General features: G+C 46.4%; 1 protein-coding gene across 2 annotated transcripts in view; it reads left to right on the forward strand.

The window, feature by feature from the left end:
* The first annotated feature begins 11,370 nt into the window (after window positions 1-11,370).
* Window positions 11,371-18,614, forward strand: part of LOC128894501 (myocardin-related transcription factor B-like) — a 237,342-nt gene continuing 230,098 nt past the window's right edge. Inside the window, exon 1 of one of the 2 annotated variants that reach the window (XM_054156259.1) lies at window positions 11,371-13,820. In XM_054156259.1, the coding sequence (XP_054012234.1) occupies window positions 13,781-13,820 (40 nt within the window). In that variant the 5' untranslated portion in view covers window positions 11,371-13,780. The remainder of the gene's footprint in view (window positions 13,821-18,614) is intronic. The other variant, XM_054156260.1, reaches the window with a different exon arrangement.

Raw genomic sequence — 18,614 nt, forward strand, 5'->3', positions numbered from 1 at the left:
TCGATCATCGATATTGGAAACTAGTTACGAGCGTTCGTGTCATAACCAGCGACAGGTCGCTATAAATAAACATTTATGATACATCGATCAACTGGCCAACAAGCGTTAAACGAGCCACGCAGCGCGATACCAATTAAAGACGAAAATAAGCAGCAGTAGCGAACGAGAGAAGTCGTTGAACGTGGAATGTTAAAAATTACGCCGGACATTTGCATGATACATTTTAATGATCGTCGACGTTTTCGCCACGGTGATCATCGTTACATCCACTGGTATGCAGGACCTCCTGAAAAAATTCCTGTCCTCGGGGTAGACGTGTGTCTCGAATCGATAATTCCGCGTCAGGTTGTAGCTACCAGAAGTCGAAATGGTTGCAAATGGCAACTGTTCGAAATTCTTAAATCACTGTCGTCCAGATCTCGCATTAACGGTGATTTTAATTAATACGAGACTCGGAAGAAATATCATCCAATTAACAACCTGTTCAATCTTTATGGAAGTCGGGAAGCGGATGGAGCATCGAAGGTATTAAACGCGAATATTTCTGGTCGATTGGTGTTCGTGTAAACTACCTCGGAAGTTGCGAATGAAATTGTTTTACAACGCTTTATTTAGTTATTTTATGAAACGACGCTGCGTTACAGATGAGTATACATTGAACCTCGCAAAATAGCTTAAATTCGACAATTAGCTTCGAATTTGCAATGTTTTGTTACATTATCGGCCGGTCACGAGTTAATTCGTGTTTGTATTTGCATTATCTACTTCAATTTATGAAACCCAGGCGAATATAGAATATTTCAAAAGCTTTATATTGGTGAAATATAAATAAAAATCGATTATCAGCCGTTCGGGATGGTCGCTTCTCATTGTCAGTCGGTGTCGTTGGCATCCACCGATTGCCCGTAACCGTTATCAAACGCACCGATTCCTCGAAGCTGTTTCGTGAAGCAACATCGTTATTATTTCAGTTTTCGATCGGGGCGGGCCGGGTTACTTTCCTGGTGGGTTCGTCGAACTCCTCCCCGTCGTCCCTTATTTGCGTGGCAGCCGGGAGCACGGTGCGCTAACTCGACGCACTTAGCGCCGCTAGATTCCCCAGCAAGATATTAAAAACAGCTGGACCCCGGCCACACAGAGGCTTTACAAGCGACGAATTTATCGCCCCTGCCGCGACTTTAAGTATCACCCCGCGTGGCATCGAGCGAGGGAACGAACTGTTCGTCGCTTTCGATATATCGACCGACCGCCTTCCGACTACTCCCTGGCACTGCTTTTTTTTTTTAACAATACCTTTACATCGCACAGCAGATATTACACGTACGGCGACATACATCCGAAGGATGCTGCGTTAATTTTCCTATGACAGGATTTCGTGACGAGATGGATGTTTAATATTTATGTACGCAATTTACATTTTAATGCGATCAATTTTGATGTGGTACCTGCCGGATGAACGCCCGCGGGTTGTTTATGGAACGATTAAACGACTTACCCTAACGTTTTGCTGACACTTGTGGCAACGATGGTGATTACATTAGGTTTCCTGTATGCGAGACAGTTGTAGTAGGTGGTGTAGCGAGAAGAGTTAGAATTGAAATGCCTAGGAGAAGGATTTAGAGAATCGCACGCGCCAGATCCAACCCAGACCTGTTTTCAATTTGTTGAAAAGAGCCGAAAGGCTCCGACGTTGCGAGGAAGCGATACTTAGGGGATTATATATGTCTCCGTTTGGCCATGGCATTATCTCATCTTGGACGCTTATTGTCTGCTAAATTTTGCATAATTGAAATTTATTCCGGCGTTCACGCTCGACTTCCTCGCGTTAGCTCCCGATTCGAGGTTAATTGGCGCCCAAACGAGAGAAAGTCGCTTAATTTTGCAATGTTGCGAGGCGTGTCTCGGTTTAAATAGGTTGAACGGGGGTGGGGGTGTAAAGTTACGCCGCAAGACGAAAAGAAAGATCCGGATGAACTTTATTCAGATGTATTCGTTATGTCTGTCGAGAAGGAGGAGTAATTTAATTGTATCTTTTTATTACGTTGCAACAAAGATGGTTGCTCGATATTGTCTGTTTCATCTCGGTGTCGCTATGGTTACCTAGGACACGCGCGAAAGGATAGTGCCAGGGGGCTGCGTGACGAAATGAAGATAAATTCCAGTGCTTTAACTTGTTATAGTAATTAAGAGCTACTCAGGGGTAAGGTTGCGCTGGAAGACATCGGGAAAGAGAAGACGAAGACCGATCCGAACTTTCTCTTATTGTTCGTTGCACCTTGCCGTCACCCTGGCGGTGTTTAAACTACCTGGACGTCGTTTATATAGTGAATCGAGAATGATGAAGAGCAACGGATCCCTCTACTTGTTCCTTGTTACATCGGGATTGCTCATTGTACGTGGAACGAGATGCAGGTAGCCCGTGACCGGTGGTGAGTTCGAAGTGAAAGATGCTCTTGTGCTCGGATCGAGGACAATGCGAGTTTCGATACGCGCGAATGCGATTCAATTCGTTAATTATCCGAAACAGTTTAAAGCACGGTCCAAGAAAACATGTCGACGGATATCTGGGTCGATCCAGAAATAGCTTGAATGCATCCACCCGCTTCTGTTTCCCCCGCTGTCCCTTCCCTCCCGTCGCCTTTCTGTCTTCTTCCTCTCCTCGGATTCGTCGACTCTCAATGAAACATCCTCATCTGCCGGAGGCAGATCGCTCGGTCTCTTCTTTCACGGCGTTTCCTCTTTCGCGGATCAGCCCTCGCGATTTTTTTTTCCCTTCGTTCGCTCGCCCTCCTTCGGTCTCCGGTCGAGACGTAGAGCGTCGATTAATCTGCTACCACCGGCAGCCTCGATTGCATTTAAATTCGTAAAAGCTGCTTCTGGTAACGCACAGACTCGGCTGGGCCATTCGTTACAACCCAATCCGCGATTATCTTTCACGAGAGGGTCCGATTATTTACGAGTCGATGCCCGTGAACGTGAATTATGCTGCGCGGCAGCCTCGGAAATTACTTAATTTCTCAACGCTTCGACGAGTCAGTCGTTAATCCGTTCTCGATCCCCGTGTGGGTAGGAAAGCGATCCGTTATCGCGACGGACCTCCTCGCCATGGAAATGTTTCCACGTTCCCCTGTTCGCGTCTAAAAGGTGAGATAGTCGTACATTTTGCCTGGCGTAAAAACAGGCGTGCGTATTCAAGAATACACTCACTACCTCAATTTTGAGTCACGTCGATTCGATAATAGGTGGAGCGATGTCGGTTGATTCGACGGATTCCTCTAGTGGTAACGCAAAATACATTTCAATAAATCCTTCGATCGATCGCTGTTCCGAACAGCCAGTCAATTTTGCTTAGCTTAAATATGCACGTCCCGCGGTCCAGATGATAGCGAGTCGTCGCCTTGAGAAATTACTTTGCGCTCGAACGTGCAACGGGTCTCTTATTGCGACAAACCTTGAAGTCTTCTTTTTCGTCGTTTCCCGCAGCTCGGTCGAATGACGCATCGCGGGACGAGTAGTCCCGTATATTCGAAAACAAATGTGCCGTTCAATAATCGTTTCCAGCATATTAACCGCTAATGTACTCGCGCCGTTTGTCCCCCATGCGAAACCCGAGAGATTCGTGTCCCTTAAATACCGCGACGCGCGGCATTAAAAATTGGTCAATTAAGCGGCCGCGCACGAACAAATGTGGGGCCATTACAAAAGTGCAAGACTCTTGTACACGGGCGAGCGAACGTCGCGCGGTTGACACACCGACGTTACTCACGAATCCTTCCTAAAATATGGAACCACTTTGTCCACTCGGGCAACCGTCTGTCTGGTGTAATAACAGCCGCTGCTTAAACGATCCTCGGCCCGTGAACGAAGTGGAACCTGGAAAAAAATAAAGGGACACCGGATCGAGGATTCGGTTATCGATTTCAGCCTGGATCAGTGTTTGAAGTAGAATGTTCCGAAATGGAGTTCTTGTATTGTACTAGAGAAGTAAGGAGACTATGGAATTTCAGTTTGATGGTCAGCTTGAGAGTTTATACCGTGTAAACTAACGATTAACGTTAGGAAATGTATTTTATTTTTTTGGCAAAGCTTAATCTGTCGATGCATTAATGCATTCGATTTTGAAAATGTTAGATCTGTCTCGAAGAGTATTATTCGATTTCTACTTTGGTCTTGTCCCGTGTACATCAAAATGAGTAAAGTTTGCAATTTCTCGTTTTTCAGGACGTTCCTCCGTTCGATGAAAGGAGCGGGATAAGGCAGGATGGAAAGTCCCGCCTATAATGCGCGCGCGTCCTCTCAAAGACGGGATTTAAAATCACCCAGCCTCCCATACTTTTTATTATTACCTCCTTCATTTTTAATTCGCGGCACGTCGGTGCTCCCGGTCGTCGCGCGGACGGATCGTTTTGCCGCAATTAGTTGGTGGCCTGCGCGCCTCTAAATCGGGCGCCGATCGTAAATCCGCGCCGACACCGTCCCGGAATTCATTCTCGAAGCGATGCTCCGCGGAAAATTGGAGCGTATCGCGCGACTGTACCGGGTGGTCGCGGAAAGAAGCCCTTCGCCTTTGTCCTTTTGCTCGTGATCGCAGCGAAGATTTTATTCTTGGACGTCCTGCTCGTGGGGGGCTGTCTCGATCGCCGCGATTCATTTTTTTCCCCTCGACAGCATCGCCGCATTCGAGACTTCTCGTTGGTCCTTTTGAGCGTCACGACGATTGTAATTTTTATTTAGCGGGTGGATAGTCTTTTTCTTTCGAGTATTCGACTTTGAAAGCTCAGATTTTTGGTGGATTGTCGTATGTAGTCGTAAGACAGTTACAGCTGTATTAGATTGTTTACAATTCTATTCTTCTTATCCATTTTAATTTAATTCGATGCTGGATAAAAGAATTCTTTTCGAACTTCGATTAATATTCCGCATAATATTAACCGTTTATACTCGAAGCTATTTTGTTGCAGAACGTGCAAAGAAGAACTATGTTGTATTAAATAATATGCCATAAAAAGAATGAATGAAACCTTGAATGGAAACCTCCAAAGAAGTATATGTCTTTGAAAATATTGTGCTCGACAGAATTTATCTTGTTTGATCACCAAAGTTCTCTGGACATACATCGTCCCCTCAGAGGGGACATCCGAGTTGAGGATCGTAAGAAATTCTCCTTTTCGAATATTTTTGATACAGCTTCTTCGATGACTCCTTCCGAAAGAAAGCTGCGAAATATCGTTGAAAGAAAATATTTATTTTTCGAACGCTCTGGTTTCTGTTGCCTGTCGCGATCGATGTCGGCGATCCCGATTGCACGGAAGTCGGAACGATTACGTCGTCTTTCACGATGAGCAAGTCAGGTCCGGTCGTTGACGTGACACGGTGCGTGGGTAATTGTGCGCGGGCCTTCCGAGAGGGAGGCTCGTGAGAAATTAATCTCGGCATTATTACTACAGCGACGTCTTCGTGCCGCTTTATTTTCGACGCGCGGCCCGACCCACTCGTTACAAGTAAATCTGCCCAGGCGGTGTCAATGTATTCCCAACCTTTAAATATCGAGTCCTCGTCAAATTCTACAGAGGTTATACAAAGCGGTACATTTTTTCCTAATTAAAACTAAGAACAACTAGCAGTCAGAGTTAGAGAATTCAAGTTTGAGAAGTTCAAAGAAAATTACATACGCAATAGACTGAAAGCGATTACAATTACTTTCCAGTTCGACAAACGCACTTGTAATACTTTGCTATCATTCGGGCCTTTGCGGGAAAGTAGTCGAGAGTTCTCGACGAGCAGATGTGTAGTACTTCGGAGTGAATTACGTCTAGCACTCGAAGAACGTGTGTTTTATGCCCGAATTTCTTCGCCGACTAGATAAGTCCGACATCATCCTATTGAACGTAGAAGCAGTCGAGTAGATTAACCGATGGCTGCTCAATCTACTTGAAGAGAACTTCCGAATCCTAATCGAACAATTCAAATATGTTCTACAATTTATTGATCGTTTGTATTCGAGATTATAGCAGTTATACATACAATCTAAACACTTTGTCAGGAATCCCATTTTCACCGTTTAACGCCTCGATTTTTTTTACTTTCATGGGCAAGCAACGCCGCGAACCTGTCTGGAATTTAATTCAATTTCACGTACCGGACCCGAGGGTACGTCGAAGCTTTCGTTAATATTGATTTTACCGAGGCGTGAATTTCACTTTCTTCGATTCGTTTTGACGCGCGTCGAGCCTGCTTCATCGACAGTCGGAGATGTTATCAATGGACCAACAGGCGTTTGGAGCCGATTGATTGACGTTCCACGTAATTACGTGGAGGACGCGTGTCGTTCCACCAAATAAAATTATTTCCGAGACGGTGGTGGGACAACGAGGTACTGTCCACTCTTTTTTCACACGCTCCTTTCTCACGGCCCGTGGCTATTTCGACATCTCGATACCTAAACTCTTACTTTGATCGCAAATGCCCTCCTTCGTTTGCGAAGAAGCTGCTTCATGGCATCGTTTCACTGGTCACCGATAGAAGTTGTCGTTGGTTGTTTGAAATCAGTGTTTACATATTCGTTAAAAATACTGTATCGAATAACATTATTAATTTTGATAGCGTCCCTTTGCCTCGCACGAGATGGAAAAATAAGAGTTCTGTTATCAATGGAAACGATGACTTACCGAACAAAAACGTTTGGCTTTCGGTTGCCATTCGCGGTTCGACCAGGGTGGGGACGAGATGAAGTCGTTACGAAAACATCCCCCGAAACGGCTGTCTCTTTGATTCACCGTTTCCTGCGGCTCGACGGCCGATTTCGTTGTATTTTCGTCCACGTGCGCTCTTTCCACATTTCGTTGGCCCCTCCATCGTGCTTTTCCTCTCGACCCCCGATATCCACGGGACCCGTCTTACTTTCTTACGACTCCTTCGTTTCTCTCCATTTTTTCTCTTGCGTCTTCCACTCCTCGAACGTCGTCCACGCGCCCGAAGAAAAACATTTCTCCGTCTGCAAAGCCCTGGTACACAGCCGAGGACGTATTTCATCGTGCTCGATGCGTTACGGGATTTGCGAAAGCCGTGACATATTCGCAACACGCGCGGAGACGTTACCCTTCGCGTCGCGCTATTTGTCTCCTTTCAGATTTTTCTTGTATTCGAGATTATGTCGATGGCTCACGTTGCGATAATAAAACTGCTTGTTCAATTGTAACACGATAATAATAGAATATGGTTACATCCATTATTACTAATTTTTCAATTTTTGTTTCACAATCAAGAAACGTACGGACTAACTTGGCTCCTCCGTTTTTTAGCCTTTGCGTAGCAAAGATGGAGACACCGAGAACTTACGCTCTCGAGAACAAGAGAGTTGCCTCAAGTGCGATTTTCTTATTTAAAGTATCGAACGGCAAGATCATTCCGCGGAGGCGCTCAAAACACTCCTACAAGAATAGATTCGCTCTTCCTTTCAGACCAATGGTGTACATCGTCGTAGCGACCCCATTAACAGAATCTGCAAACTCGCAAATAGCCTGAGTCGCAGCCTTGACTTTTTCTCAAATTCAGTACGCTTAGATGTTAACGGAACGTTCATTGAAATACATCTGAACGTGTGAGTTGTAACTCTGATCGTCCACGAGTATGACTTTAAATTAAACCCATACATAACCGAAACGACCGAATCGATAAAACGGAGAAGTAGAAGAACGAGGGAGCTCCAATTGCCACGGGAACACTCGACTCCAGTTTGCTGGGTTAAATTTAGATTTAGCCTGACCGATCGTCGTTGAACCATAATTGGAACCATACGCTCAAATAGCAAGTGGATTTCCCGCACATTTTCGGTTCTCCTGGCTTCCAAAGGAATACGTATTCCAATTTGACCTGAGGATATCGCATACTTCTACCTCAAAAATCCACAGAGGCTGATGCTGATCAAATGCATACCGAACGATAATTTCTAAAAAAAAAAAAAAGTGATTCACCTACTGGACGAGGAAATAAGTTGAATTAATTTGTTAGTAACTCGAGTCTCTCTTCCGCGTTGCCGGCCTTCTACTCGTGTACACAGTGGAGACACAGGGAGGAAACGGTTTCTCCCTCCTGTTGAGAAACAGATGAAAAAGAGGGACAGAAGTGAAGCGAATCCCTCCAGGAGTGGCTCTCCTCGCGCCTTTATCTCTCGTCATCGCTTTCTCCTCGGCGCGTGATTTACGCTGGTCTTGTCTTCCTTAATTAGGTTAAGGCTCTCGGTCCTCCTTTGCAGTCGGTGAAAAAAAGAGCCCCGCTTCCGATACGACCGCGAAATTCACTCGGACACCCTTGTTAAACATTAATCGAGGCGCTGTTGGTATTGTACCTCGCGCAACGATTTATACCTTAAGCGCGCGGTTTTCGGGGAACCGCTTTTTCGGCGAAATTTATCGCGTATTTACGTCGCTTGTTCTTCACGGTGTTGTTGCAGCGATGTTGTTCCCGCCTCGCGCGAGTTCGCGCGTGCTTTACAAGGTACAGGGTGATTCGAAAATCGTGTCGGTGGATCCTACGACTTCGAAAACCCGACGTGGTGAACGATAGACCCTCTTCGAGTTACGGAATGAGTTACCTCAACGCTTTCACTGCTAAGGTTTCTGTTTCTTCGAATATCCCTGCGGGTTCTGAAAAAATAAAAGTGCAATTTTCAAGATTCGTTTGACTTTCTAGAGCATGTCGTGTGCATTATACTTCAGGTCTAATTTGCGGTGTTTTCGAAGGATTCGACCCAAGATTTTTGAATTCCCGTCAAGTGGAAATAACAAGTACCTTCTTCATAATTTACACTCTACAAGAATACTTTGTTACAAGTGCCTTCAGATTTTTAATTCCGAGACCGCAATCATATACCCCGATTAATTGCGTAATTCGTTCTGGTTTTGGGGTCTTGAAATGAAAACAAAAATTAATTGGCAATTAATTTTCCGACTCCGAGCCGGGGAACAAATTATGTAATTTATCGGAGACACGATTGTGCTTCCAGAGTTAAGATTCTGGAGGCGTAGCCGTGTCACCGATGACAAAAATGCTCGTTAAAAATCGTTCTCTATTATTTACGTTTGCGCTCTTTATTACATCCAACAAAGATATTGTTAACGTTATTCCGGAGTTTTCCTTACGCTAAAGGAATACGGTGAGTCCGCGGACCTCGCCATTCTTGGGTTGGCCAGTGCAGCAACATCTTTGGAATGTCTAACGACCCGTACGACTCAACTTTGTCGCAAAATGTCGTAAATCTCCCGGTTTGTGTGGTTTTTTTTCTCTTCCCACAACGTTCACGGTGGTCAATAAAAAATATAGCAGGATGATTGGCATCGTTTTAAGTAGTAACTGCCTTCTACGTCGCGGTTGGTCAGCCGTTGCGTAGTTGCAGTTGCCGAAGGCCGTTCTAGGTCGTTCGGTAGTTGCCATTAGGCAATGTTTCTCGCGCTGGTTACCTTACGCAGTTAATTCGACGTGGTTTTCGTCCTTGCTAGGATTTAGAACGCTGTTTCTCTCGAATTGTGCCATTTGGTAATCCCTTGTCTCGAAATCTATTATTAACGCCTCCAAAAAATAAACGACTCCGAAGCAGGTACTTACGAGGTGCTCGCCAGGTTAGCTTCTATCGTATCGAACTTAAATTCCTGGATAACAAGACAGTCGTACGCCATTGTCGCGGCAAACGAGCGATACACGCAATCGTCTCGGAACATTCTCAGCGCGATGGTAATACGTTCGTCGCGTGTTTCAGGAGAAACCACCTCGCCATCGTAAAATCCGAGGCCCAGGGATTGTTTTGGGCGCTGGCAGTCGGGCGGACGTTCACGAGGAAAACTTTGGAATTTATGAACTTGTAAGGTACGTTCTTGCATGCGCAACAGCCACCCAGAACTCAATAAAATGTACTTTCGTTACTTTCTCGCGGTCCTCTCTTCTCCCTCCGTGGCCGTGGGGCTCGGGTCGTTTATTTGTTAGCCCGCGCGATAAAACTGCTCGGTGCTTCTACCCGGGGCGCTCGCGAGCACCGCGCCTTTTCATTTAAACGGGCCGCCTCGTAAGAAGAGACGCTGGAAAAAGCCCGTCCGCGGTTCGGCTACGAGATACACCCGCCCCCCCCCCCCCTTTTTTAACGATCGCACTTAACCGCGCCTTTTCGCGCCGACGTGCGCGTTGCTCGCGAAATTTGCGATCGCCGCGACCGACGACGGTGTTGAGTATAAATACGAAACCTTTAGCAGCGGTGAACGCTTTCGCGGATTCCCTCTTGTCGGCAGGAAGTCCGCACCGTGTTCCGATGAAACTTTGAAGTTTCATTAAGTACCGTTGTAAATTCTCTCCCCAGCTATTCGCGGCTTCTCGCCCTTCTCGTTCATTTTAACGCGTAACGGTAATAATAACCGCTTTTAACGCGATTAATCTTCCCTTAGAAATATCATTTTTATTGCGAGGCGTGTCTCGGTTTAAACAGGTTGAACGGGGACGAGGGTGTGAGGTTACGCCGCAAGACGAAAAGAAAGATGCGGATGAACTTTATCCAGATTATTAATTTGCGGTTCTTGTGGCTTCAACTACGCGACGCTATGCACTCCGTTCTTCGATCCGTGGGATTTTTCTCCGTCCGGTCTGGGTCAGTTCGCAATGGCGTCTGCTTTTCGCGAGCGAGCGAGCGCCTGCACGGTCTATGGTCAAACTATAAAGGCCATCTGTTCGCTTTTAGAGTCTCCTTTATACCGCAGGGTGACGTCACACCGAACAAGAGATAAACGAAGAGACGACGAACGCCCACTCGCCGTTCGCTATCGCGCCACCTTGTTTCTTCCCCTCGTTTTCGTCGCCTTCCTCATCTAGTTCGCTGCGTGTTTTCCACCTTGTTTTCTAGGCGTCAAATTCCGCCAGCGGCCGCGTTCACCGACGCGGCTGTGTTATATGACCAGACTTTTAACGACCGTTCGCCTAATCGTCGCGAACCGAGTTTCGAGGAAAGCTACGCGTGGCTGGAGACGCTTTTGGCTGGCACGGCCACCGCTGGACGTTATTGTCATTCGTAAATCAAGGGGTACACTCGTTTTGAGCTTTATTCTCGCGAAACGCGTCGCAATCTCTGTCTCGAATTCTGTAGCCTAGACGAATGTTCGTCACGACATCCTGGGACGCATACGCGCTAGAAAAAGTCGCTCCGACCTCGAAATTCAAGGGCATACTTATTTATTACCCCCACGTGTATCTTGTTTTCGTCGGAATAAGAGTAGATCTAGTCCTCGTTCGTTTGTACGATCAACCCACCTATGATTAGATACTTGGTAAACTGGGATTATACATTCTTCGAGACTGAACAACCCCCAAAGCTGTTCACCCCCACCATCACTTTTTACAGCAAGTGTTATACGATATGCGGTCAAAATGATACGCTTCCTCGATAGCAAACAAAGCATGCCACAGAGGTGCAGAAGGTTAAGATACTCGGAAAGTAAGATTCTCTCGTTATCTATCCACCGAGCAGCGATTAAATTTGTCGCGCTATCGGGAGCGCCACGGCGCGGCATTCGGTGGAGGCAATCTGGCGAGCACGTTGGCCCGTAGCCAGAGGCGTCCCGACGCTTCCCGAGAGGGTGGACCGAGTCCATCCGAAGACGGCGTCCCGGCGTCGAGCGTCCGTCAGTGCGTGTGCGACATGGCTGCGAGGCGCTCCGGCGACCTAGACGCCCTCCACCTCGCGATGTGAACACACCCGCAGCGTCCTCGAACGAGATCGCTGAACGTTCATCGACAGTTGCACCCCTTCGTCTCGACTGCGATTTCCTCCGTGCCTCGAGCGAGTCGTTATCCGTTGTGACGCAACGACATCGTGATATCGCGATCCTTCCGACGACGACCTTTGACGATAGTACGTTCAAGGAAGAATTCGAAGAACGCTAGACGACCCTAGCAGAACACGACTCCGATTTCGTGCGACCTCGTTCGATCGTCGATTGGGGTTGCCGCGCACGTCGAGCTTCCGTCGACGATCCGCGGAACGAACTTCCGTGAAATCATCAAACTGGTTCGCGTGCATTCTGTTTACATTTCAAGGACGGTGGCTCGTTCTCGGGGGGTGACGGACCGTTTACACTTCCTGAGAAGTCGCTCTTTTCTTCGTCGTGAATTTAGGTGAACGCGGTTAGTCAAAAGGATTGAAAAGTGGGTAAGGTGATCGACGAGGTGCGAGTACCGAACTGGGGACAGTGTAGACGTTTCGCGTTGCTTCGTTGCTCGAACTGTGCTCGGGTACTTGGAAATTCTTCGAGGCTACTATACATGAAACGATCGATTCCGATATGTAGGATCCACCTCGAGCCCACAGGGAAAGACGAAGCTGGATATTAAAAATCTGAAGTTGCGATACTATCTATCTAAGGGGTTGATCGAGATTATTAAACGTGAAGGTTGGAGATTATACGATACGAAGAGACTTTTGATTTGCCGTCGGTACAAAGAATTCATCGAAATTGTAGATGATAAGGGAAAGGAAACGCCTAGACGAATAGATCTAACGTGTTGCCAGGAAGGATCCTAGACGATCTTGTCTCGCGCAAACGAAGCTGAACGTACCATTCCTACAGCGAGATGAACTTGCATTCCCTCTGAAGAAGCTATCGAAAATATGACTTCCAGCGTCTTTTAACATTATACATAGACGCTCACGAATCGTGGACCATCGTGCTCAGACTTGTATATTCTATGGACTTCTGTAGGTCATGGAATCTTGAACCGTTAGTCGAAAATATTTCTTGTATCAGAAGAACGAGTGGCAACTTGTGACAGAGTATTAGTGCGATTGGACTTTTGTAAGCCAACGACTCTTGACACATATTTCCCCTTTCGAAAAGAACAATGTGAACCGTTGACAGAGTGAACTCTACGAAATAGCTAGCTGTGCTCCGGTGCGTACGACGAACATTCGGGAGCCATCCGTAGATGCCTCAGAATTCCATCTCGGTCTCCAAGAAGAAGGAACCAGCGACCGTTAGGTCCTTCGCAGGCTTAGAACTTTCGAACCTGCATGTGAACCTGTTTTCAAACGTGCAAACTGGTGACAGAGCGAACTCTACGTATATCCATCGATTCGTCGGCCATAGATGCGTTTGGACACTCGGAAGCGATCGATAAGTGCTCGAGGAATCCACCGGGGACCGCCATCGACGCGACTCATCATTTTCGTTGCAGCATCGTCGAGGCAAGAATCGAATGGCACGTTTCCTTGGCGATAAACATGTCAGTGGTGGACTCTGGGGTCTGTTCGGTGTCGGCGGGTCGCCGTTGATGGACGTTATCCGCGATTCTCGCTGATCCTGGCCGAATGATCGAATCGGGCAGCGCGTGTAATCCGCTGGGGCCGCGCGTCAAGATCGTTTCGGCTGTCGTAGCTTGACAACCGACTGGACAAGTTATGTCGGGCTAGTGACGCGGGCCGAAACTTTGGAGAGAGGCAGATGTGTCTGTCGACGAAACGGTGGCTTCTACTCCGGCCGCGTGAAGAAGACGAAGCCGAGGAAACAGGCGAAGAAGAAGAGGACGAGGAAGAAGGGGGCCGTGCCGCCGCCGCCGGCGTTGCTTGAAGAGAAGCGCGTGCAGCTCGTCTCGACGCGCTCTCTTCGTCGCTTGCAACGCGTGCAGCTCCCTGGCGGTGTGCACGTGCGTGGCCAGCGTGCGTGCGTGCCCGTGTCTCTGTGTGTACACAGTGTGTATAGTGCAGGAACTCGACGATGGAATATCGGTGAGGTCACGAGGTCACCGCAGAATGCCTGAGCCGAGGGCGAAGCGCTGTAAACACTGTGACGGTACGGCACCCACTGCTTGGACCAACGATCAGCCTGCGGTTTTCGCTCCTCGCCTGCACGGGAGGAACTCCCTCTAACTATTAACCCACGCTAACCACGATTAATAAAGTTTTTTCTGTGCGTCCCCTTTAACTTTATTAACCTTCACCTTTGTCAGAGTTCCAGCACTGGGGAGTTGAAATCGATGCTTGCATCCTACGAGGCCCGTGTGGCGTCGCTAACGATGGTTTGTAACCAGGATTAACCCTTTGCACTCGAGGATTTCTTAGCACTCTATTGCCACGAATGCTAAGCTTCGATTGACTTCGAAGATGAGATCTCTAGTTTGGGATTTGAAAATCAGGTCACCTTTACCTCGCCGACAATCATTTTATTGACACTTTGAGTTCCAATGAAAGTGGACTTCAACTTAAAGTAATGGTAACCGAGAGTCACCTCTCGAGTGCAAAGGGTTAATTGTATGTCTGCATGACTTTGGTCTTTGTTTCATTTTTATTGGTGTTCGCCGCAAGATTTCAGGGGCTTCCCTGAGTTTGACCGTCATGTTTTTGTCACGAAAGTCGAAGAGAAATAGGAATTATAGAACAGCCGAAGATCGCGTCTTGGCACTTGGCTACATTATGTACGATACACTATTTGCACCTAAAATAGTGCGGGTGGATCGCAAAGGAGTTCGAACGCGAAGATTCCGGTCGGGCGTGGGTAAAATATAGCGAAAGTCGGTATTCGGAGGAAAATTCGGTTGTTAATTAGGGACGAATGGGAGGCCATTTTATCTGTGGGTCATTTATTCCGCGGCTGTGGCCGGACACTTGGACCAGGCTTGAGGCAGACCAAGGCGAGTGCGCGTAACGCATTCCAATCGGATGGCAACCACGTCCAACTACACTCCCCTCCGCTTCACCCTTGTCTCGGCTTCCTTCTTCTTTCGTCTCTCGCGCTCTGCGCCGTCAGTATTTTTATCCGCGGTTATTCACCCTCTTATCTGCGAATAGAGGCGCCCCTTATCCACCTGGATTCATGCCTTCTTTCCGCCTCGGCTGTTACGCTCCCGTCCCTTTCGATACCGATCGACGTGTTCGGGTCAATATGCGTCTAATTGTATTCTAAGTTGGTCAACCAAAGCTACGCAGACGTATTTCCTCAGCTGAAAAACGTTCCTCGACGCTCTTTGCGAAATCTTTTGTCGCGACGCAGTAGAGGAGTTTGTAGGCCTACTCTGCTCTCCTAATCTAAGATGTCTCGTGACGTTGTTTCTTTAGATGTTACGTTTACGTTGTCTAAGATGTTCTTTAATGTTTTCAGGGAAAACTATGTTCATATATATGTTTCCTCCATCGATATACGCATCTAGGCATCAGACTTATCGAGTAAAGAACCTCAGAAAAATCTGCTGCAATCTGTTCAAAATCCTTTCTATACTTTGTTTATAATTTTTCGCGGTTGATTTTCACCAAAGACAGTTTACGATCGTCTAGATAGCTCGGCGTAGCAGTTATCATAACTGAAACGAAGAACCATCCAGGTCTGTTCTCTGCAAGATAGTTTCGTACGAAATGTTTGCAGCGTTTAGCGTCGAAATTAGTTAACGTGCGGCAGTTTATTTGAATTTCTTTCTGGATTGATCGCCTATGGAAACATTGAAACATTCGTGGATGGTAACGATCACTTTGGGTATTGGCCTGCTTTTTCTTTTCCAGCGATCTTATTCGCCCGTTCGTTTTGCAGCCATATCTCTTTTTGTTTTAGAAAACGTTGAAACGGGATTCGACCAGATGGCCGGGATTAAAAAAAAAAAAGAAAGAAAAAAGAACGAAAATTTTGTTCCCACTCCCTGGACGTTTCTGACGTTTCCGTTCCGCGATTATGTATCGTTTGCATCGAGGATTCTTAAACAAAGTTTTATAAATACTGAGCCAGTCGTACGTTTCTCTCCACACGGTATGTTAGATCTTCGGGTCGCTCTAAACATATCGAAATGCCAGCGGAACGTAGTTTAGTACCATTTGTGATTACAAGTTGGAGATCGTTGAGAAAGTTTGGAACGTTTCGGGTATCTAGGCCAGGGTTCCGGGTTATATAAAAATTCTAGAATATTCAAGGATTGCTCGGATCTAACTATAGAACTTTAACAGTTTAATTTCCAATTACACTTTGCAAAAATCTTTAAAGTGGCATTTCAGATCCCGTCCATATCCACGAAGAAGCCTCGAAGAGCTTACTCGGGACAACAATACTTGCGACTTACAAAGCTAACCGTCGACTCAATCTTCGGTTGAAGACAGCCATTGTTTCACGCTTAACAACATCGGTTGTGCTATTTATCAGCCGGTGCACTTCTCTCCAACACCTGGCAATTTCTTCTGCCAACCGCTTGGCGCAGGACTCCATTTCCGTTTCGTCATCCTTCGGCCACGGTACGAAGTTCGCAGACATTGTAGGCGCGTTAATGACGCTTTTCCGTTTTCGAGACGTCGTCGACGACCGAAACCATCTACCGAGAGAGTCTTCTTTGCCACAAGACCGTCCGAAATGAGGAAGAATCTGAAATAAGAGTGTCTAGAATCGGTTGTTTGTTAAAAGAGAACTGCTCTGGCCAGCCTCGCCAATACCAGAGATTGTGGAGAGTTTAGCAGGAAGTCTAGCTTCACCAGCGATGAATGAAGACGGTCGTATTTCGGTGCAGCCTTTCACGGAACTAATTATACGTATCAAGTGTCCGCGAAGTCGAGTCGATAATGGGTCTAACTCGAAAAGACTTCGAACGCATCGCGGACCGACAGCCAGACGGTGATGTATGGCGCGGGACGGGCTGATGATTGCGAGGAATCCGTTCCCTCGTCCTTCGAGAGCCTCATCGTTAACGAACGTCCGCCCCTTTTAATTACTTCCATCATTAATCAGCAAGGTGGCCCCGGAGTTAGGGGTGACTGCCCTTCCGAGGGAAGCAAACACACTGTCACGAGTTAATTGACCGACTCGCTGTGAACTCGCGGAGTCAACTTTGAACCAGTCTACCGTGACAGTTTATTTGCGCGTTCGGTGTCTGCGATCCCCCTACGTTTCTTTCTTCGACTTTGAGACGCGTGCAATTTGCAGCAGGATGTTGAGAAACTTACTAAATTTTTACAACGCCGAGTCAAGAATTACGTGACACCGTCCTCCTAAGGTAACAAAATTTAATTCTCCCCTCCTACGGTGGTTTCTGCTCACATATTTAGAGCGGTTAGTACTAACGATGGAACTAATATATCGGTCGCTTTTGATCCGACCGTAGGAGAGGAAGGTTATATAATACGAATTGTCTCGGAGTAAATATTTTGAAACTTGAAATTGCGCCGTGTCTCTCAATGTTAAATTCAATCGTACGTCTCAACCATTCGAGTAATGTGGTAAGCAACGTTTTTTTTGTATCGTACCGACATTTCGGTACTCGTTATCTCCCTGAAGTCAGTCAGTCTGTTAGCGTTCGGCATCGAGTACGTTTAAATCGTTGCGGATTTTGTCGCCTTCGCGAAAACCAGTGCCAATATCCTCTTCCGTGACGCTCATCTTTTATATAAGGATGCACCAGTCCTTCATCACGGATCATTTGGGATTACGAATCCTGGAGCTACTCACGCATCGAATTCCTCTGGTATGTATCAACGTTTAATAATACGAAATTGTTTTGGATTTGAGAAGATACGAGAGCGATAATAGCAATCCGCGATCGTTGAATTTAATCCAGCGGCTACATTATGAATTTCTGGAACATTCGGAAAATCGTTCGAAGGAGTCATCGCCATATGTTCGAGGCTCTCAATCTTGCTGGAATGCTGGAGAAATATCGCTCGTTCCGAAATTTCACCTATTTTTTTCTTCAAAGCGAAGGACAGTGAAATATCGTTCCGCCTGGACGATGTTGGCAGTTTTTCTATTTCCGTGACTTTTTATTTCTCTATTACATAAGCCCGCGAATATCTCTGATTTTATTCTTATCTTTCGGTATCCTCGCTTTGCGACATTTTTCAAGGCCGCAATTTCTCAATCCCATCGCTAGTGGTTCTCGCGGAGCATCGCGATTCTATAAATTTTCATCTAAAATCATCGCCGTCCACGCGCAAGCGCTACCAGCACTTGGAATTTTTTAATTTACACGAGTTTGCTCCGTGTTTCTATCCGTGGACTCGTAATCGTAAAACAATGTGGATCTCTCCTCGAAGGGACTAGAATAATCGACCGCGTCGAGATCGTTCCGATTCTGAGTGGATAACCGGGAGAAGTGAAATCTGATTTATAGAGATGGCTTCCGAAGGTGAATAGTCCTCGCCTTGGGATGCTTTAACGCACGCCCTCGCGAGAGTTTCGTTAAACAAAGACGAAATGACGGTATTCGATCTTCGTATTTAGGTAACGCGGAATCGTGGTGATTTGTGGTCTGGCATTTGTACCTGTCGAATTAAGTCCTTCTAAATTCGGATGTTATGATCTAATACATGATTTCCGAAGACCTTAACGAGTAGTTATTAATCGCTTTCGTTTTCAAGCTCGAGGTTGTCTTTAGAATTGAAGATAGATCGTGTTAAATCTATACATTCCGTTTCTCTATTTTAATCGAATCGCGAAGGTGGCTTTGAACTTGAAACCGAAAGCGTTTAATAATTCCGCGCGAAGACCTTTGTAAATTAGACATTTAATTTAATGCCTCTTAAAGTTTACTATTCTTTTCGGACAGCTGTTTCAAAAGTTCAACTTACAAAAAAAAAAAAATATTCTTCGCAGTTTCATCGCGTGTATAGCAATCCCGTTGTT

This window comes from Hylaeus anthracinus, unplaced genomic scaffold (assembly GCF_026225885.1).
Source record: "Hylaeus anthracinus isolate JK02 unplaced genomic scaffold, UHH_iyHylAnth1.0_haploid 4, whole genome shotgun sequence".
NCBI lineage: Eukaryota > Metazoa > Arthropoda > Insecta > Hymenoptera > Colletidae > Hylaeus > Hylaeus anthracinus.